This window comes from Schistocerca cancellata, chromosome 2, assembly GCF_023864275.1.
Source record: "Schistocerca cancellata isolate TAMUIC-IGC-003103 chromosome 2, iqSchCanc2.1, whole genome shotgun sequence".
NCBI classification, from domain to species: Eukaryota; Metazoa; Arthropoda; class Insecta; order Orthoptera; family Acrididae; genus Schistocerca; species Schistocerca cancellata.
The window spans coordinates 689938583-689961324 of record NC_064627.1 but is presented as its reverse complement, the minus strand read 5'-3'; the positions used below and the strand labels follow the sequence as shown (position 1 = coordinate 689961324).

The 22742-nt window shown below is 44.5% G+C and overlaps 1 protein-coding gene across 2 annotated transcripts in view; it reads right to left on the bottom strand.

The window, feature by feature from the left end:
* Positions 1–22742, bottom strand: part of LOC126162438 (guanine nucleotide-binding protein G(o) subunit alpha-like) — an 82836-nt gene that overhangs the window by 43447 nt on the left and 16647 nt on the right. For both annotated transcript variants that reach the window (XM_049918947.1, XM_049918948.1), the window contains one exon: positions 7520–7680. In XM_049918947.1, the coding sequence (XP_049774904.1) occupies positions 7520–7680 (161 nt within the window). The remainder of the gene's footprint in view (positions 1–7519; positions 7681–22742) is intronic.

The following is a 22742-nucleotide window of genomic DNA, read 5'->3' as shown; positions in this document are numbered from 1 at the left end:
ATGCGTAGCTTAACGACAACATACACTTCTATTCACCAAAAATTGCATTCTAAAATAACAATGCATTGTTTCACATTTTTTTCTGACATGTTATTTCTTGCCTGAAAAGGATTAGTCCTGTTGATAACCTTCTACCAGAAATTATTCTTTTCAATTATACTGGCTTATGAACTAGTTCAAACTCAAGGATATTTTGTAATACTAGCAACAAAAGGTGATTTGTTTATTTTTAAATTAATATTAGATGAATTGTGCGTAAGTCTTCTAAAATGTGAATAACACTGAAGACAAAACGACTACACATGTAAGGAACTCAAAGTAACCACTGTGATATCCTTCTTAGTAAGTGGACTTAAAAGAGTTTCAAACAACATCCAGAATGGAAACCATGTTGGCAGCCATTGGACATGAACCAAAATATGTTGTGTCAGTCTACATGGAAACAGTAGGTCAAGTTAACAGTCTAGGAAGCAAGTGTATCCTCTCAATACCATCATGAAATAGAGTTATCAGAGATGGAGAACAAGTCAAGCTATACATTAACAAGTAAAAGCAACCATGGCTGGCCACTTCTGTAAAGTATAAAAACAACAAATTAAGACTGATGCTAATCTACTCAAACTGATAAATGGTGATTACTTCTAGAGTATATGTGTAAGTTAGGATCAGAAACACAGCTACTACTTCAAAATATTTTAACTTTACACAGACCAATGTTAGCTGTCTATATGCTGAAAAAATTAAGATCTACCTGGAACAAATATTAGAGCTAGGCAGAATTTATAGTCCTGAGTTCAAATACTCAGTTATATTGATGATGGAACAGCTAATGACATATTATTTTATTTTGTTTTTACATATTTGTGGGTTTTAAATTTCCTCCCTGATATCTATTGGCAACTGGTTATACACTTTTGCCCCATGATACAACTCCGTTCTTGATCATAGAGGGGGATGTGTAGTTGTCCTAAATTCGCACCTGTTATTAAGCACAAACACCTTAAGGGTGTATGTATTGGCATATAAGTGTAAGAATCCCTAGATCTCTGAAGAGGCTTCTGCAATATGTTTGGTTATTTGATTATCAACTTCAGACAATATTCTTATTGCATGTTTCTCTATAATAACGACTTTTTTCACCTTGGCTACAGAGCCTCAGAAAATGATTCCATAGGCCAGAACTAAGTGAAAGTATGCAGATTATGTTAGCAATCTTGCCTGAGGGTCAACCCAGAGAGTGCACAGCAGCCAGAACAGAGCTTTTTGGTTAACTTATCCACATGCTGGAACCACCTCACTTCAGTATCCATCTGGATACCCAGGAACTTCAAATGTGGAGCCTCATCCAGTATGTGCTCACTGATCTCTACTTCCGGTACCTCTAAGTCATTTCTATTTGTCTGCAATAGCATAAGCCGAGTTTCTGCAAGAGTAAGCATTAAAGTGCCAGCTATAAACCAGTTGTAAGATTGTTCCATCATTATCCTGGTTGTGTCTGGTGTGGATGTGCTCAGACTTTTTATTAATATAGTTGTTCCATCGGCAAACATTACAGTTTCTGAAAATCCTCTAATGGCCTCAGTAAGTCACTTATGTAGACCAAGGTTTCCCAAACTGTGTTCCGTGGAACACTAGTGTTTCACAGGACGTGTCCATCTTCTGCCTTTAAGCTCTTAGGTTTTTGAATCTCACCCGGTGCAGTCCCCAATAATTAGACTTTCCTTCTTATCCTGTCTGGTAAGTCTCCTCTGACCTGGGGTTCTGGGTGACTTTTCCCAACTTTTCCTAAACCTGATGATTGCTTTCTGTTCACCCTTCTTTCTTCCCCGTCAATCATTCTGCTAGAAGAAGAAGCCACAGACTCTGAAAGCTTGCAGACTTTAATACTTTTAATATGTGTGTTCTCCTGCCACTGCTTGGTGAATAGATTTTTTATCTATTCAATTACATTATGTTTACAAAAAAAACTATTAATGATATACTGTTCTTTGTATTTTGTTTTATTTTTTTTAAATTTATTATGATTTATATGTTACTAGTTATGATTTAAAATTGAAGAAATCACTAAATAAAACAAGTTTTTCCTCATTTTTAAAAATGTTATTAACTTTAAAAATAAACAAGGTGTTCAATCAAAGTATCAGGACTTTCAAGTTTTTCCATCAGAGGAAAAGTTCCACAGCCCCTGAAGTAGACCAATAACAGGAACAGTCCAAGCAAACCTTACAGCACACCATACTTAAAATTCCTCCACCCTGAATTTGATCATATTCATGCCGTATCGTTAACTAATATGATCCTTTGTTTTCTGTTGTCAAAATATAACTCCATCCAAGAAGGGAAAAACCATTAATGCCATCAGCTTTGGGCAGATCACAGAAAATGCTAACAGGATAATTTTTGTTGTTTAGTTATAGCAGAATTGAATTTGTGAACTCATATATTGCCTTCTCAGTAGGGAAGCCTCTATAAGTCAAACTGAGCTGCTGTTGAAAGGTTATTCTCAATAAAAATTTTTGTAAGCCACTTTCTCAAACATATTGAGAACACAGGAAGGAGTGGCATTGGTCTATAATTAGATACCTGTTGCTTCTCCCATTTTTTTACATCAATGTATGCTTAACTTTTTCAGGATATACTTCTTAACTCTGTGATTGATTACATGGGCTCGAGAGTGGCTGCTACCAAGTCAGCAAAAGATTTTAGTACTCCAGCTGAGATACCAACAGAGCTAGAAGAGTTACTACTTCTTAGTGACCTCATGATTTTTGTGATCTCTCTAATAGATGAATCGAAGAAATTGATGAGGATGGTGGAGTACGTATTGTCTGCCAAAGTAAGCTTATTGGATCTACTTTTCACAAATGATTTTTTGTCCCTTTGTTTTCAGCTACTGTCAGGAAAAATTCTTTGAATTTAGCAGCCATTAATTTTAATTTTATGTTATCTGCCTTGCTGCTATTGCCATTCAGGAGTTTATTCATTTCATCTTAATAAAGCTCCAAATTGTCCTTGTCTTGTTCTTGGAATTTTTTGTGCACAGTACATGGTTTTTGACTTTTTGATGGAACACTGAAGAACTTTGCACTACTGTTTATGGTGCATTGACCAGAACAACTCTTTTGCATTAAATAAAGCTCTCTCTTCCCAGCACAAAATGTTTTGATGTCAGTTGCCAGCCAACCTTTTCTTCGGCTTCCACTGTAAATTTCCCTTATCTGTTCTACAGGAAAACTGCATTTATAATGTAAATACATGTTTAGGAAAGAATTAAATTTCTCATTTATCGTGTGTCCTTGGTAACACTCCCCCATTTTTTGCTCCTGTAAATTCTATATCAACAATGTAACTGAGTTCGGATTTAGAATTCTGTGTCATTTTCCTTTTCCTTTCTTAGTTAAACCTAATTGACATGGAGACGTTATCGCTACCATTTGATCATCATGGTATGGGAAACTATTTATTATGGATCTTATTTCTATTTCATGAGAGACATTATCAATTGCTGTTACACTGTGTCCTTATATTCTTGTTGGGAAAGTTACTGTGAGGGTCAATTAATTGGAAAATAAATAAATAAATAAATAAATAAAGCCAGTACTTTAATAAGGAGCGATTATTTAACGTTACAGGCAATAATGAACTGCATCTAAACAGATGAGTTGACTGATGTATAGCTTATAGCTCTACTATTATCCATATGTTATTTGGATACAATTTGAGGTTGCTTTTGCAGTCATACAGAAAATGAATAGGTCTGCTGTTAACAATGAAATAAATGCCACAACTACTTATCTCATGCCTCCCCCCCCCCCCCCCCCCCAAGAAATCACTTTTTAAAACACATATCTTTATGTTGTATTAATGCCTTCTTACGAATTTCTTCCCCAGAAGTAAATAACTCTACCGCAAACAATACCTCCACTCTGTCTTATGTCATTCCTTTGCAAGTAGCATCATGTGATTTGATCCACATTTGTTACAGTATTCCCCAAGTACAGCATTTGGTATTTTTATGGTGTCTGCTAGCAAACCAAGGCACACTATGCTGTTATAGTGATAAATATATGTGTGAGAGAAATACAACAGTGGTTAAACATCACTATTTTAATTGATAATTGTTAACAAGAAACACGAAAAATGGAATTAAAAGAAGGGTAAATCACTGATTGTGTGTAAGATGCCACCAAATATGAGTGTTCATAATGAAGATCTACTGATTTTGTTATTAGATTAGCAGTCTGTATGTAATGTGTGTTCCAGAAACACAATAAGAAATTTTATGGACATACACACTGAACATAAAGCACACCTGAAGAAATGCAAAGAAGTGAAGGACAAACACTCTGTCTCAGAAAATGTCAGTACACAATCTACATACCATTTTTGTGTGAAATACGTTGTAAGGAACTGTGACAACAAGAAATGTGTAATCTTACACAATGCTCATCATTGGAGTAGTTATAATAAGGAGTCCTGCAATAATGTGTGTATAACCAGCAATTCAAATGGTAAAGAAGAAATATTTCATCTGTTGTCTGGTAAAACTAACATATGTCACAAAATAATAAAACCAAAGTCCACAAACATAAATTTATTGATTGCCGTATCACAAAATAAAGGGAAGAGTGTTATGGGTAACCAAATTCAAGTACCAAAAACTTAATCTTCCTGGATGAAGCCAAGATCAAATACCTAAGTTTTCTACATGAAGATGCACTCTTGAAGTGTTTACATTAGTTTGTGTCAAACAAATCCAAAATAGTTTTCAAAAATTAACAAAAATATCTCCAAAACCAGTAATTATGAGAGTGTGGTTACTGTAACAAGGACAAATGATGTTGCCTGCAACATCAGCCAATATCTAATAAATACAATAATAACCATGTATTATATTTAGAAGCAATGACCCAGGACCTCCATTGTAACTGGATACTGCACCCTGATAGAAAGATGATAAGCTGAAGGTGTTGGTCCACAAGGGTAGAGATTCAGACTAACCAATTAGGACATCACATTATGGTTGGATACTGTGCCCTCACAGAATCTCTGTCCTTAAGGACCACCATCTTCAGCTTATTACCCATTACTTACCCTTATATATAAAATACACTAACCATTTCCCTTGCTGACTTTCTGCAGTTTCTGTTCCTTTATCACCTAGTTCCCTGCTCATCACTGTGGATGTCACCCTGCCTACCCCAATGCCCATGATCTTGCCACTACTGAACACTACCTTTCCTAATGCCCAACTGACTCCTACCTCCTCCACAGTCACCATGACCTATTAACACACAAACAAAGTTGACACTCGGCACCATGGCTTATGGGAGTGGCTGTAAATGGTAAATGCCTTTGGTGTCGGTCCCATCAGCTACCGAGCTGAGTGTCAACTTTGCGCATACAATACTATATCTTCACTCATAACTAATTCTTCTTTGAAGGCATTACCTACAAACAAATCTGCAATGCAGGCACAGGCAAATACACCAAACAATCCATTGGCCTACTAGAAGAATCCCAATCCCCTCATCTGGCTCAGAGATAGTGATGACATCTTTATGATCTGGACAAAGGGTGAGGATGCCCTATCAAATTTTCTACCAACACCTTCTCCTCCATTTGTTTCACCTGAACCTGCTCAACCAAACAAGCCACATTCCCTGGTGCCGACCTCCACCTCATGGATGGGTCCATCAGTGCCTCCATCCACATCGAACATAACAACCACCAACAATATCACTATTTTGGGAACTGCTACCCATTACACCAAGAAGTTCCTGTATATTTAGTCAGCCTTGATTGCCACATCTGCAGTGACAAGCAGTTGCTCTACAAACATGTTAAGAACCTAACTGAAGCCTTCACAGAGCAACATTACTATTCACACCTTGTGCAAAACAAGATCTCCTGTGCCTTTCCGGAGTCACCTACCATCCCCTCATACTCACTGACTGGTCACTTAGAGTGCCCCCTGGTGTCTCACATGGAGAGAGTCCAACATGTGGGTCACTGATTTTGATAAAGTTTTGCAGGACATTCTGTACTGCAAATAAAGAGACAAATGTCATGGCTTTTTCCCGACTCTCTGACTCAAGGCCAAAGTTAATGACAAAAAATCATATTTTCAAAGCTATACATCTTAAGGTCGTCTAAAAACAAACAATTTTTATATGGAGTCCAAAGTTAATAAAGTTCAAGTTATTAACGTTTTTTGTGTTTTCATACTGTAGCTTGGGTATTTGCTATTCTGTGTCCAGCAGAGCAAGGTCGATGGCCGAGTGGTCAAGGCATTAGAGTACCAAAGCTGTAATCCATTTTTGATTTCTGATCATGGCATTTCTTTCATTTGATTGTTTTCAGTTTTATTTTAATTTTTTAATTTCTGATAATCAGACTACTTTTCTTTGCCTGTTTTTGAAGTAAAACATCCGGAGCGATGATTAAGAGTCAAGTAAGTATACATTATGATGTACTGACAGTTATTTTCATTGTGATACATAGTACAAAAATACACCTACAGTATATTATAACATAATCCTAAATAATCATCTATTTGTGAGCATTCTCATAATCTGTGGGGTGAAACTTACCATAGAAACAGGCAAAACAAAAATTATTTCCTGCACCATGCACAACACACAAGTAAAATCTCAGTTCATTGACATGTTTTCTGCTACATTGTTTGCGGAAAACGTATCTCATTCACAATGATAAAAACAGATCTATCAGATTTTAATTCGTCTGCATATCCTTAAAGACTGGTGTGGACAACTGGTTACGGATCAATGTACGAATATCGGTAGCATCCACCCTATCTTGTAACTCTCTGTTCTGCTGTGATGTCACATGATTTTGAAGTTGTGCGACAAAATTCGCACAACTGTCAAAAAAAGTAAATGTTACACAGCTGACAAAGAGAGGTACACTTTGGTGATATCACTTTCACAGTGTAGGTTGGTTGAGTGTCATCAACTACGGAAGTCCTATCTAGTGTGTCATGTATCACGACGCAAATAACTGTCAATACAGTATAAATATAATAGAGGGAAACATTCCACGTGGGAAAAATATAACTAAAAACAAAGATGATGAGACTTACCAAACAAAAGCACTGGCAGGTCGATAGACACACAAACACAAACATACACACAAAATTCAAGCTTTCGCAACAAACCGTTGCTTCATCAGGAAAGAGGGAAGGAGAGGGAAAGACGAAAGGATGTGGGTTTTAAGGGAGAGGGTAAGGAGTCATTCCAATCCCGGGAGCGGAAAGACTTACCTTAGGGGGGAAAAAAGGACAGGTATACACTCGGGCACACACACGCATATCCATCCGCACATAAACAGACAAGCAGGCCTTTACAAATGTCTGTCTATGAATATTTTTAATAAATATTATTATTACATTAGTGGGAAGACATGAAAAGATGGAGGGGATCATTTTTCAAGTAGATGCATCAGGGGCTGGAAAACAAGATGACATTAGATACATGGATAATAAGTTACCAGTACTTACTATAAGGCAGAGTCATTAAGCTCATACTCATATCCACGTGCCACGGCCAATCGCACTCCTCGGTCTGCCCATAGTTCGTGTAGTGCATTAGCCACATCTGGTAAGACATTGAACTGCTTGTCAAAGCAGCTGGAGCTGGTCAGGATTGTCTGTGCATGCCACTGAGACACATGAAGATAATCTTGGTAATCATATTTTTTATGATTTTAATTGCACACAGTAGTTTGCAAAGTACTTTACTTATTTTCCATTTAATATCTTGATACTACTCAATGTGAAGGAATAGCATCGCTATGCTTTTTAAAGAAAAGGAACCAAAAATTGGCTGGAATTTAATTTTTTAGTTAATCACATTTATTCTGTATTTAACTGAGGCCAGCAAGCAAAACCTAATTAATAACAAATACTTTTTACTACTCCAAAATATATATTATATTAGCCTGTTCACAATGGCGCAGATTCTTGATTCAAGTGGGCCAGCATCTCTGTTTTGTGATTTTTTACTAATAAAAGGATGTAAGATCAAGGCAAAATTGTATGTATAAGAGACACATAACACTGTAATAGGAATCTGCTGATAAAATGTGATTGCATTGTTTGTGCAGCAATCTCAAGAAGAGGGACTTTATACTGGCTTCCTCTTAATTTCAAATAAGGCACATCTACAGCCCTGTTATTTTATTTTATTCCTTATGATCACTAGTATCACCATATGATCATGCAAGAAGTTACTACGTTAACTGAATAATACTTCAATACACTGAATAACAAGTACCACACCGCTACTACTACTACTACTACTACTACTACTACTACTAATAATAATAATAATAATAATAACAACAGCAATAATAACGGGAAGCCATAGCAGTCTAAGATGTTGAGGTTAATTTCAAATTATTAACAATGGGCAGAGAAAAGTGATGGTAGGTAGCCATGATATGGTATCATAAACTGTCCCAGCATTCACTTGTAACTATGGAGAAAAACCCAAAACAATATCACTTTACAGTATAGCAAGTCAACAACTACAATAGTACACAATAAAAATAGCTATTAGCAGCCAAAAAATGAGTGTCTATTGCGAAGTGACAGAAACATATTGCAAGTACGTTATTCTGTGCTTACGCTCATTTTAAAAATGCGTTTCTGTTTGCAACACTGTTTCCAAACAAGTCCACAACATGTTTCCAAACTATGTCCATTGTACATGCCCCAATCTAGGCTAGAAATAAACAGTTATGTATGTGCATTCACACTGTCTGCAACATTGAAGATGCAACAAAATTTTCATGTTTTGTCTTCACATAGTGTATTACACTAAGTCCAGTGAAAAGGATGAATTAATTAATTGTGGTCCTGCATGAATAACACTCAACAATAAAAGTAGAAGAACACAAAGGTGTAGCTGCCATATCAAACGAAAACATACTACATGGCGGCAGTGACATGCTGTGCAAGATGAAATCAAAAGAAGCGCTGCATTTTGTCACTTCACTAGGATGCAACCACCCATTTTTAAAATTATAAATACGAGAAGAAAGACACAAATTTCAGAAAATCAGTTACTGTAAGACAGAGACTTCTTGTCAATCTTTCATTTTTAGCAATATGAGATTCCTTTCAAAGCACTGCATTTTTAGTCTATATCTCGAAGCCAGCTATATCTCAAATACTTCTTGCAGTTTGTGAAGCAATGGTGAAGAATTATGCAAAGGCAATTCGACTGTGTAAATAGTGTTGAAGTATATGTTTTATTATATAGAAAATACTTATAATACAGTAATATATTTAATCAAATCATTTTCACTTCCAGTACCTACCAACTGTTCTACAGTAATGCCACAATTTTACTAGCAAATGTGGCAGGGGAATATGCAGTTGCTGTCGGTTCCCCAGTCATGTCCACATTCAGCAACGATTCCTCCATTCAATTCTATCTCAAGGAGTACATGATAAGCTTTGTCTGTACTGTGTCAGCAGAGACCTCAGTTTCTTTTCTACATCAATGCTGCTGGTGTTAAGAACAGCACGGACTTTCTGCATGGAATCCTATTTTAACTTGAAATTTTTGCAGTTTGCACTTCACATATTCCACATACACACTCTGCTCTCTCAAAGAATGTGATGAGATCAAATATCCATTGTCTTGAGATGGCAACAGATATTTGAATTTACCACAAATTAGTGGAGCAACACAATTACTATTAAGTAAGTCAAAACACAGACAAACACTAGTTTCATACAGTGCCATTTTTTGGGAGCAGACCAAAACAATGTTTCCTTTGACCTGTGCCAACACAGCCACAGTTGGCTATTTTTGTGTTTGCAAGATGTCCAGCAGTAACTTAAATGTTTCAAACTCAGTGGAAATGTGGCTTTGGAGACACTACAGGAACACAGAAATTATAGTGATGGTGATTACAGATGAAGTGATTTTGTCATCACTCAAAGCCCTAAGTACGAGAGAGAAATGTGGTGCACTTCATAACAATCATAAGTGAAATTGAAATAAAATACCTATAATTCAAATCTTGATGTCGATGATGGTCTGCAGGCAGCTGACTGATCAAAGATTGAAGATTCAACCCCCATCCGAGAGAGAGAGAGAGAGAGAGAGAGAGAGAGAGAGAGAGAGAGAGGGGGGGGGGGGGAGGGTTGTGAACTGTGAAAAGACAGACTGTTAAGGAAATAGGGCAAAGGAAAGAGGAGGAAGGAAAGGAAAGGAAATCGAAAGTAATAAGAGACCAGGATAAGGAGGATAGACTGTGATTTGGAAGAGGAGTAGGCATAGGAAAGGAAAGATGTATATGATAAGAAACACTAGAAGAAGTAACTGGTCTGACTTGTGGGGCACAAATTCAGCTAAGACACTGAATAGCTTTAGATTCTTTCTAACAAATCCAAAGAACCAATAATTTACATCTTCGAAGTTGGTAACTTGGTCTCCATAACATACTTCCAGCTTCTGGATGCCAATTTTGTAGGCTAACTCATGGTAGTCACACACTCATTTTGTAATCTACCCACAACTCCCTATCCACCATTTTGGCTATTGTCTTTGCATTCATTTTACATTTTATTTTTTCTTCAAATTCTGTGATTAATTTTTTGTTTCTTATCCTTTCCTTGCTCTCTGCTGCCATCTGTTGACCTCACCCTATACTTATATACCTGACACCCCTATAATCTCTTACAAAGGATCATTTGTGAGACAATTAATTTTTGAGGATTTATGTTATGTGCATTTCATGCAGTATTCAGAATGGATAGTCTTAGGCTAATATAAGAGTGGACTCTTGGTAATAGAAATTACTTGAACAAGGACACCTGAACCTATTAAAACACCTGAATCTGTTAAAGTGTTAGGAATGTCAGTTAACCTTCAAACTGCCAAATTGGTGGCATGAGTGTGGCCAGTGTAAGGCTACACAGCATCTGTGAACTGCTGTGGATGTATAATCAGCACAGAGCAATACAAGAGGAAACTGAAGTCAATCTGCTTTTAAAGGTAACATATTGCAAGATTGGCGAAGGGCCCTGGAGGAGACAACATTCCCTCAAAATTATTGTGATTCCTGGAAGAGCCAATCATGACAAAACTATTTGGCCTATTGTGCATGATGAAATATCCTCAGACAGCAAGAAGAATGTAATAATTTCAATTCCAAAGAAAGCAGATGCTAACAGGTGTGATGATGATGTTTGGTTTGTGGGGCGCTCAACTGCGTGGTTATCAGCGCCCGTACAATTGCCCAACCTTTGCTCAGTCCAATTTCGCCACTTTCCTGGATGATGATGAAATGATGAGGACAACACAAACACCCAGTCATCTCGAGGCAGGTGAAAATCCCTGACCCCGCCGGGAATCGAACCCGGGACCCCGTGCTCGGGAAGCGAGAACGCTACCGCGAGACCACGAGCGGCGGACGCTAACAGGTGTGAGTACTACCAAACCAATCAGTCTAATAAATCACAGTTGCAAAGCACTGACATGAATAATTTACAAAAGAACAGCAAAACTTGCAGATGACCTCTGGGAAGATTAGTTTGGATACTGAAGAAATGCAGAAACCCACAAGCCAGTACTGTTCTTATGATTTATCTTAGAAGACAGGATAAAGAAATACAAACCTACATTAACAGCATTTGTAGTATTGAAGAAAGCTTTGGACACCATTGCCTGGCATATACTGTTTGAAATTCTGAAAATATATGGAATAAAATACAGTGAGTGAAAGGGTATTTACAACATGTACAAAAACCGTACTGCATTTATAAGAGTTGAAGGACATGATAGGGCAGCAATGATTGAGAAGGGAGTGAGGCAGCCTATTCCTAATGCTATCAAAATGTACGCTGAGTAAGAAATAAAGTAAACCAGGGAGGAATTTGAAAAGGCAGTTAAATTCAGGGAGGAAAAATAAAATCTTTTAGATTTGCCAGTGTCATTATAATTCTGTCAGACACAAGAACAGACCTGCAAGAGCAGCTGAACAGAATGGGCAGTGTCTTGAAAAGAGGTTATACAATGGACACCATGAAAAGTATAACAAAGGAAATGGAATGTAGACGAATTAAATCAGGTAGTGCTGAAGGAACCAGGTTAAGAAATGAGACACGAAAAGAAGTAAATGAGATTTGTTATTTGGGAAGCAAAATAACTGATAGTGGCCAATGTAGGGAGGATATGTACTGTAAAATGCAACTGACAATTGCAAGAAGATGGTTTCTGAAGACTGAAGAATCTATTAAAATCTAATATAAATTTCAGTGCTAGGAAGTCTTTCATGAAAATACTTGTCTAGAGTAAAGTCTTGTATGAAAGTGAAATATGCGTACTATGCAGCTGGTCCTGGCAGAGGTTCGAGTACTCCCTCGGGCATGGGTGTGTGTGTTTGTCCTTGGGATAGTTTAGGTTAAGTAGTGTGTACGCTTAGGGACTGATGACCTTAGCAGTTAAGTCCCATAAGATTTCCCACACATTTGAACATTTTTTTGAAATATGCATAATAAGCAGTCCAACAAGAAATTCTAGAGACCATTCTCAATGGGATCCATGGAATGCAACAAATGTAGTGTACTATAATTAAAGAAAGTTCACATGGACATAGACAGCAGTAGTTACTCAGAGATGAAGGAGCCTGTACAGGATAGATAGTGTGGAGAGAAGCATCCTTTAGACTGAAAACCACAAGAACATTAACAAATAATGGTGTGAGGAATCCAATCCTGCAGCAAACAAAGCTATTCAAAGTCACAATGTCCAGATTAAAAACAAGTGCAGTGCATTACATAAATAGTTGCTGCTGCTGCATGCACATAATTAGAAATGAACATACATTTGGAATATTCAGAATTACAAATCATATAACAAAGAAGAGAGAATTTGGAGGTAAAATAATGTAGAGGTACTTATGGATAGAAGTAATTTGTAACAAAGCCTTTTTAATAAAACCACAATAAAATTGTGCTGCAATTACACTCCTGGAAATGGAAAAAAGAACACATTGACACCGGTGTGTCAGACCCACCATACTTGCTCCGGACACTGTGAGAGGGCTGTACAAGCAATGATCACACGCACGGCACAGCGGACACACCAGGAACCGCAGTGTTGGCCGTCGAATGGCGCTAGCTGCGCAGCATTTGTGCACCGCCGCCATCAGTGTCAGCCAGTTTGCCATGGCATACGGAGCTCCATCGCAGTCTTTAACACTGGTAGCATGCCGCGACAGCGTGGACGTGAACCGTATGTGCAGTTGACGGACTTTGAGCGAGGGCGTATAGTGGGCATGCGGGAGGCCGGGTGGACGTACCGCCGAATTGCTCAACACGTGGGGCGTGAGGTCTCCACAGTACATCGATGTTGTCGCCAGTGGTCGGGGGAAGGTGCACGTGCCCGTCGACCTGGGACCGGACCGCAGCGACGCACGGATGCACGCCAAGACCGTAGGATCCTACGCAGTGCCGTAGGGGACCGCACCGCCACTTCCCAGCAAATTAGGTACACTGTTGCTCCTGGGGTATCGGCGAGGACCATTCGCAACCGTCTCCTTGAAGCTGGGCTACGGTCCCGCACACTGTTAGGCCGTCTTCCGCTCACGCCCCAACATCGTGCAGCCCGCCTCCAGTGGTGTCGCGACAGGCGTGAATGGAGGGACGAATGGAGACGTGTCGTCTTCAGCGATGAGAGTCGCTTCTGCCTTGGTGCCAATGATGGTTGTATGCGTGTTTGGCGCCGTGCAGGTGAGCGCCACAATCAGGACTGCATACGACCGAGGCACACAGGGCCAACACCTGGCATCATGGTGTGGGGAGCGATCTCCTACACTGGCCGTACACCACTGGTGATCGTCGAGGGGACACTGAATAGTGCACGGTACATCCAAACCGTCATCGAACCCATCGTTCTACCATTCCTAGACCGGCAAGGGAACTTGCTGTTCCAACAGGACAATGCATGTCCGCATGTATCCCGTGCCACCCAACGTGCTCTAGAAGGTGTAAGTCAACTACCCTGGCCAGCAAGATCTCCGGATCTGTCCCCCATTGAGCATGTTTGGGACTGGATGAAGCGTCATCTCACGCGGTCTGCACGTCCAGCACGAACGCTGGTCCAACTGAGGCGCCAGGTGGAAATGGCATGGCAAGCCGTTCCACAGGACTACATCCAGCATCTCTATGATCGTCTCCATGGGAGAATAGCAGCCTGCATTGCTGCGAAAGGTGGATATACACTGTACTAGTGCCGACATTGTGCATGCTCTGTTGCCTGTGTCTATGTGCCTGTGGTTCTGTCAGTGTGACCATGTGATGTATCTGACCCCAGGAATGTGTCAATAAAGTTTCCCCTTCCTGGGACAATGAATTCACGGTGTTCTTATTTCAATTTCCAGGAGTGTATATTGCGGAACTATTGTGAATATTATACCAAGTTTTTTTGTAAGCAGGCACAGCAAGTAAGCTTTCGGCCAAAAAGTCCTTCAGCAGAATTAGACAACACACACACACACAAACGCAACACCCAAACAAATGGCCACAGTCTCTAACAGCCAACGCCAAACTGCGAACAGCAGCGCATGACGGGAGAAGCAAACTGGGTGGTGGCGGTAAGGGAGAGGTTGGGGCGGGGAAGGATAGGGGTGCGTTGGTGGAACAGAGAGCTGTATAGTGCTGGAATGGGAACAGGGATCAGAATATGTGTGTGAAGTACAATGACTAACGAAAATTGAGGCCAAGAGGGTTCAGGAACATAGGACATACTGCAATGAGAGTTACCATCTGCACAATTAAGAAAAGCTGGTGTTGGTGGGAAGGATCCAGATGGCACAGGCTGTGGAGCAGTCACTGAAATGAAAAACATAGTGTTGGGCAGTGTGTTCAGCAACTAGGTGGTCCAGCTGTTTCTTGATCATAGTTTGCCGGTGGCCATTCATACAGACAGAAGCCTTGTTGTGGTTGTCGTGCCCACATAGAATGCAGTACAGTGGTCGCAGCTTAGCATGTAGATCACGACTGGTTTCACAGGTAGCCCTGGCTTTGATGGGATAGGTGAGGCATCTGACTGGTCTGGAATAGATAGTGGTGGGTGGATGTATGGGACAGGTCCTGCATATGGGTATATTACAGAGAATTAACCATGAGACAAGGGATTGGGGGCAAGGATTGTGTATTGATGACTGAAGATGTTGTGAAGGTTTGGTGGGCGGTGCAATACCACTGTGTGTGTGTGTGTGTGTGAGGGGGGGGGGGGGGTGTAGTGGGTAGGGCATTCCTCAATTCAGGACATGATGAAAGGTATTCGAAACCCTGGCGGAGAACATAATTCAGTCGCTCCACACCTGGGTGGTACTGAGTCATGACGGAAGTGCTTCCATGGATGGTGGAAGTTTGTGGGATAATGGGTTACTGGAGAGAAAGGGCATGGCAGGTCTGTTTTAGTACAATGTTCAGACGATGATTACAGTCTGTAAAGGCCTCAGTGAGACCCTATCGAGAGGGACTGTTCATCACTACAGATGCATCTCTCATGAGCGGCTAGGCCATGTGGAAGGGACTTCTTGGTATGGAATGGGTGGCAGCTGTTGAAGTGGAGGTATTGCTAGTAGTTGGTAGGTTTGATATGGATGGAGGTACTGATGTAGGCATCATTGAGGTGGAGGTCAACATCAAGGAAGGCAGTTTGTTGGGTTGAGGACAAGGTTAAGTGAATGGGGGAGAAGATGTTGAGATTCTGGAGGAATGTGGCTAGGGTGTCCTCACCCGCAATCCAGATCACGAAGCTGTCATCAGCGAATCTGAACCAGGTGAGGGGTTTGGTATTCTGGGTGGTTAGACAGGATTCCTCTAGATGTCCCATGAATAGGTTGGCATAGAATGGTGCCATGTGGTGCCCATAACCATATCCCACATTTGTTTGTAGGTGATGACTACAGAAAGGAGGAGTAATTGTGGGCAAGGACATATTTGGTGAGAGCAACTAGGAAGGAAGTTGTAGGTTTGGAATATGTCAGGCAGAGGTAGTGTTCAATAGTGGTAGGTTGGTTGGTTGGTTTAAGGATTAAAGGGACCAAACTGAAGAGGTCATCGGTCCCTTTATCCAAAAAACTAAAAATACCCACAGAGAATAAAAAAAACGTTCAACAGAATAGGAAACAGACAACACAGAACAAAAGAAACGTAGACAAGGACCAGACAAAACGAAATAAAATCACACAGAGTGTGACGGTGGTTGGCCGACCAGAGGGGGAGGGGGGGGGGGGGAGAAGCCGACCACCGAAAACACATTAAAAATCGAGTTTAAAACTGTAGGCCAAAGGCCAGAATCAACACAAAACAATAAAATAAAACAGAAACACTCAGATGAAATGATAAAAACCCCCTGCCCGAATAAAACGTAAAACTAAGTCAGCCAGAGCAGAGTCATCTGTTAAAAGGGCAGGGAGCGAGTCAGGCAGTGCGAACGACTGCCTGAGCACAGCTAAAAGTGGACAGTCCAATAAAATGTGGACCACTGTCAAAACGGAGCCGCAGCGACATAAAGGTGGGTCCTCACGTCGCAATAGGTGGCCGTGCGACATCCATGTGTGTCCAATGCGCAGTCGGCACAGGACAACAGACTCCTCGCGAGAGACCTGCAAGGAGGACCGCCACACATCGGTCGTCTCCTTAACAGCCTGCAGTTTATTCTGAGATGTCATGCCACGCCACTCAGCAGTCCACATCCCGAGCACCTTACGGCGCAACACCAACTGCTGATCACGAGCCGGGAGGCCGATCTCCAAAGCTGGGGCGTCGATCGCCCCTTTGGCCAGCCTGTCAACACGTTCGTTCCCCGGGATACCAACGTGACCTGGCGACCAAACAAAGACCACCGAACGACCAGAGCGGGTAATGGCGGAAACAGACTCCTGAATAGAGGACACCAGAGGAGAAGAGTTATAGCAGCGGTCGATGGCCTGGAGGCTGCTCAGGGAGTCACTGCAGATGACGATGGACGTACCTGAGCAGGAACGCATATGCTCAAGAGCGCGCAATATGGCCACCAGCTCTGCAGTAAATATACTGCAGCCAGCCGGCAAGGAGCGCTGTTCAACATGGGCAGCGTGAGCAAAAGCGTAGGCAGTGCGACCATCAACCAGGGAACCATCAGTGTAGACAGTCTCACAGCCCGAAAATGAGGCGAGGAGCGCAAGAAAACGGCGACGGAGGGCCACAGGCGGAACCAAGTCCTTGGGTCCCTGTGCCAAGTCCAGATGGACGGACGGCCGGGGCAAACACCAGGGAGGCGTAGGTGCACGGACTCGGAAGGGAGGCAGAAGAGGGAATGACCCCAGTTCCGACAGCAGGGACTGGACGCGGACAGCTACGGAAAGCCCAGGCCTAGGTCGCCTTTCGGGCAGATGGAGGACCATGGCAGGGAAAAGCAGGCGACGATTGGGATGGCCCGGCGAGCAATGCACGTGGACAGCATAGTCGGCGAGCAGTCGATGGCGGCGAATCCGCAGCAGGGGAACCCCGGCCTCCACCAGTAGACTATCCACGGGGCTTGTACGAAAAGCGCCTGTTGCAAGCCGAACCCCACAGTGGTGTATGGGGTCCAACAACGTCAACACTGAGGGTGATGCAGACCCATAGGCCAGGCTCCGATAATCAAGCCTGGACTGCACAAGGGCTCTGTACAATCGCAACAGCGTGCAGCGATCTGCACCCCAAGACGTGTGGCTCAGGCAGCGGAGGGCGTTGAGGTGCCGCCAGCACTTTTGCTTCAGATGAGTAATATGAGGAACCCATGTGAGCCGGGCATCAAAGATGAGTCCTAAGAAGCGGCAAGTGTCCACCACTTCAAGCAGATGGCCGTCGAGGTAAAGTTCAGGATGAGGGTGGACCGTCCGACGCCTGCAGAAGTGCATAACTCGAGTCTTGGCTGCAGAGAACTGAAAACCATGAGTCAGAGCCCACGCTGCTGCCTTGCGAAAGGCCACTTGCAGCCTGCGTTCGGTGACTCCCGTAGTCGTGGAGCTAAATGAGATGCAGAAGTCGTCGGCATACAAAGAAGGAGACACCGACGACCCCACTGCTGCAGCCAGACCATTAATGGCCACTAAAAATAAGGAGACGCTCAACACCGAGCCCTGCGGGACCCCATTTTCCTGTATGTAAGAGGAACTAGAGGTGGCACCGACTTGCACCCGGAAAGAGCGGCGCAATAAAAAGCTTTGAATAAAAGCCGGGAGCCGACCACGAAGACCCCACTCATGCAATATGGCGAGGATTTGATGCCTCCATGTGGTGTCATACGCCTTCCGCAGATCAAAAAATACAGCAACGAGATGCTGACGTCGGGCAAAGGCCGTACGGATAGCAGATTCCAGCCGCACCAAATTGTCCGCAGCAGACCGGCCCCGACGGAAGCCACCCTGGGATGGAGCAAGGAGACCGCGCGACTCAAGGACCCAACACAAACGCCGCCCCACCATACGTTCGAGCAATTTGCACAAAACGTTGGTGAGGGTAATGGGACGATAGCTGTCCACCACCAGTGGGTCCACACCGGGCTTCAAGATGGGGACAATAAGACCCTCTCGCCATTGCGACGGGAACACGCCCTCGCTCCAAATGCGGTTAAAGATAGTGAGGATGTGTCTCTGGCAGTCCCTGGAGAGATGCTTCAGCATCTGCGCGTGGATGCAGTCTGGTCCTGGTGCTGTATCAGGGCAATCGGTGAGGGCAGCGAGGAATTCCCTCTTGATGAAAGAAGCATTGTATGTTTCAGAACGACGCGTGTGGAATGATAACGGTGTCTGCTCGGCTCGCTCCTTTAGAGAGCGAAAGGCGGGGGGATAAGTTGCAGTTGCAGAGCTCTTAGCAAAGTGCGCAGCAAGGTATTCAGCAATGGCGGCAGCATCCGTGCAGACAGTGCCGTCCAAGGAGATCCCAGGGACACCCATAGGGGTCTGGTATCCATAAATCCGGCGGATGCGGGACCACACGAGCGAGGGGGAGAAACGGGAGCCCAAGGATGAGACATACCTCTCCCAGCACTCCTGGTTACACTGTGCAATAAGATGACAGGCTAAGGCACGGAGCCTCTTAAAGGCGATGAGGGTCTCTAGAGACGGGTGCCGCCTATGACGCTGGAGAGCCCGCCTACGGTCGCGAATAGCCTCAGAAATCTCCGGCGACCACCAGGGTACAGCCTTCCTCCGAGGGAGTCCAGAAGAGCGGGGGATGGCAGCCTCGGCTGCCGAAATGATTGACGTGGTTAAGACACGGACCACCTCGTCAATGTCACCCTGTGGGGGAGACTCAGTGGTTGCAGCGGAAGTAAAAGCTGGCCAGTCAGCCCTGTGGAGAGCCCAGCGGAGCAGGCGCCCAGAAGAATGACACTGGGGCAGTGACAAATAGATGGGAAAATGGTCACTACCACACAGGTCAGGATGCACTCTCCAGTGGAGGGATGGGACAAGTCCGGGGCTGCAAAGAGAGAGAGATCGATGGCCGAGAACGAGCGATGGGCCACACTGAAATGCGTGAGAGCACCGGTGTTCAAGAGGCTAAGGTCGAGCTGAGCCAACACATGCTCCACGGCACGACCGCGGTCATCGGAGACAGTCCCATCCCATAGAGGGTTGCGGGCATTGAAATCGCCCAGAAGCAGCAATGGTGGCGGGAGTTGAGCCAGCAGCGCAGCCAAGACATGTCGGGGGAGCTCCCCAACCGGAGGAATGTAAACAGAGCAAACAGTAATAGCTGGCGAGAGCTCAACCCTGGCAGCAACTGCCTCTAAAGGCATCAGAAGGGGTACTGGCGAGCTACAGACAGAGTGGTGAACAAAGAGGCAAACCCCACCTGACGCTCGTTGACAGGCAGCGTGGTTCTTATAGTATCCCCGATAACCACGAAGGGCGGGGGTCCGCATTGCTGGAAACCAAGTTTCCTGCAGAGCAATGCAGAGAACAGGGGAAACACTCAGAAGCATCCGGAGCTCAGGCAGGTGGCGGAAATAACCGCCGCAGTTCCACTGGAGAATGGAAGCAGGAAGGGACTGGGAGGGCGTGAAAGTGACTAAGAGGCAGACGGCACCTCAGAGCCAACTGCCGCCACCGGGGGAGTCAGCTGAGTCCATAGGAAAGGGCCCCGAGGGTTCAGTGAGGGTGAGATCCGCGGCAGAGGCGAGGATTTCCACCTCATCCCCAGAGCCAGGACTACGTACAGCAGGCGGTACTGAAACCGCCGGAACGTCCTTTTTCTTGGACACGTTCCGTTCCTTCTTCTCGCGTCTGCCCTTAGGGTGAGAGGGCTGGGAGAGCTTCTCTGAAGGAGCGTCGGAGGCGGACGACGCAGAAGCCCTATGACCAGCAGGTGGCGGAACCTTCAGCCACTGGCTGACATCCGGTTGGGTAGGAGAAGAAACGGAGGAAGGGAGAGCCCCGAGGGACCCCTTCCGCGAGAGAGGAATCGGCAGAGGCAACGCCGGCGGAGAGGGAGGGGGAGGGATCGAGCCCCCCGGTTGTGGAGCAGATGTCACTCCCGAAGTAAGCGTGGGGGGAGCGACAGAAGAGGGTTTGCCCCCAACTGCTAAGGGGGCAACAGAGGAAGGCTTGCCCCCAGACATGAGGGGGGCAGACAGAGATGCACGGTCCCGAGGGCCCACTGAAGGCGGCACAGATGAGGCGACAACTGCCGCTCGCGAGGGTGACGATAACGTGACTGCAGCATAAGATGGTCGAAGGGAAGCAGGATACAACCTTTCAAATTTCAGTTTTGCCTCTCGATAAGTAAGCCGGGCCAGGGTCTTAAATTCCATTATCTTCCGCTCCTTATGAAGAATGGGGCAATCCGGCAAGCATGGAGAGTGGTGCTCCCCCAAGTTGACACATACAGGCAGAGGCGCACATGGAGAATCGGGATGAGAGGAGCGTCGGCAATCTTGACATGTGGCGCTGGATGGGCAACGGGAGGACATGTGCCCAAACTTCCAGCACTGGAAGCACCGCATCGGGGGAGGGACGTATGGCTTGACGTCACAACGGTAAACCATTACCTTGATCTTCTCGGGCAAGACATCACCCTCGAAGGCCAAGATAAAGGCACCGGTGGCCACCCTGTTAGTCTGGGGTCCTCTATGTACACGACGGACAAAATGTACACCACGTCGTTCCAAGTCAGCTCTCAGCTCGTCGTCGGATTGTAACAAGAGGTCACGATGGTAAATAATCCCCTGGACCATACTTAAGCTGCTGTGGGGAGTGACGGTAACAGAGACGTCACCCAGCTTATCACACAAGAGCAACGCTCGTGACTGGGCTGGGGAGGACGTCTTGAGGAGGATGGACCCATTCCTCATTTTAGACAACCCCACCACTTCCCCAAACTTATCCTCCAGGTGTTCCACAAAAAACAGAGGCTTCGTCGTAAGAAAGGAGTCACCATCAGTCCTGCTGCAGACAAGGTATTGTGGTACGTAAGGCTCCCGCTTGGCACTAGATCTGCTTCCTTCCCATGGCGCAGCCAACGAGGGGAACGACTGAGGGTCATATTGCGCAGCATCAAAGTCAACTCTGCCTCACTTAAGAGATGCTGGTGGCCGAGCGACCACTAGCTTGGTGTGATTTATTGCGCTTCATTGCGCCACATCCGCCCAGATGCCACCTACTCCGAATGAGGGCTCTCCCCAAGGGCGCCACCCAGCCAAAGCAACGGGTACCTGGCCGATATCCCGTTGCCTAGAGTCCCCGTGCCCCAGACAAGATGGGCACATACTCCTTGGCATGCGTGGGGAAGAAACAGCTCTGGCATCTGTAGTCCGATCCCTGCGTGGTCAGGGGGCTACCACCAAGAGGGTACATGATGACCCCACTGCAACAGACTAGCTACCGTGCTGGATTTTAGGTGCCGAAAGGGTCCATAGTTGTCGGGGGCACTAAGAAGGGGATTGCGCACAAGACGGGAAGGAGGCAACCCAGAAGACGTTGGGTGTAAATCCCGCCACACGACAATAGGTAGCATGCAAGATGGTGGTGCATGATGGACCAATAGAAAAACACCATGTAAGGCGTCCTTCCCCAAATGGCACGCACTAACAACGGAAATTTGGAAAGATGGAGGTCAAACCCAAGAGGGGACCATCACATTAAAGCCGAAATGTTGGAGACTCCTTTTAGTCGCCTCTTACGACAGGCAGGAATACCGCGGGCCTATTCTTACCCCCGAACCCGCAGGGGGACAATAGCGGTAGGGCCATGGGATTTAGGGATGTTGGTGTAAAGGGAGGTGGCATCAATAGTGGTGAACAGGGCACCATTTGATAAATGAAGGGGAACTGTGGCGAGTCAGTGGAGGAAATGGTTGGTATCTCTTGTGTAGGAGGGTAGGTTGCAGGTAACAGACTGAAGATGTTGGTCTAAGCGAGCACAGATTCTCTCAGCAGAGGCACAGTAACTGGCTGCAGTTTGACATTCTGTATGGTTAGGTCTATGGACTTCAGGAAGCATGTAGAAGTAGGAGTGTGAGGAATGGTAGGAGTGATGAGAGAGATTGACTCTGGGGAGAAGTTCTGGGATGGGTCTACGGACCTGAGGAGAGACTTGAGATCCTGCTGGATTTCTGGACTGGGATCACTGTGGCATAGTTTGTAGGTAGAGCCCTTCTGTCAGGTAATCGTTGCAGTTCAAAACCACAGTGGTGGAGGTTTTGTCAGCAGATAGGATTATAAGGT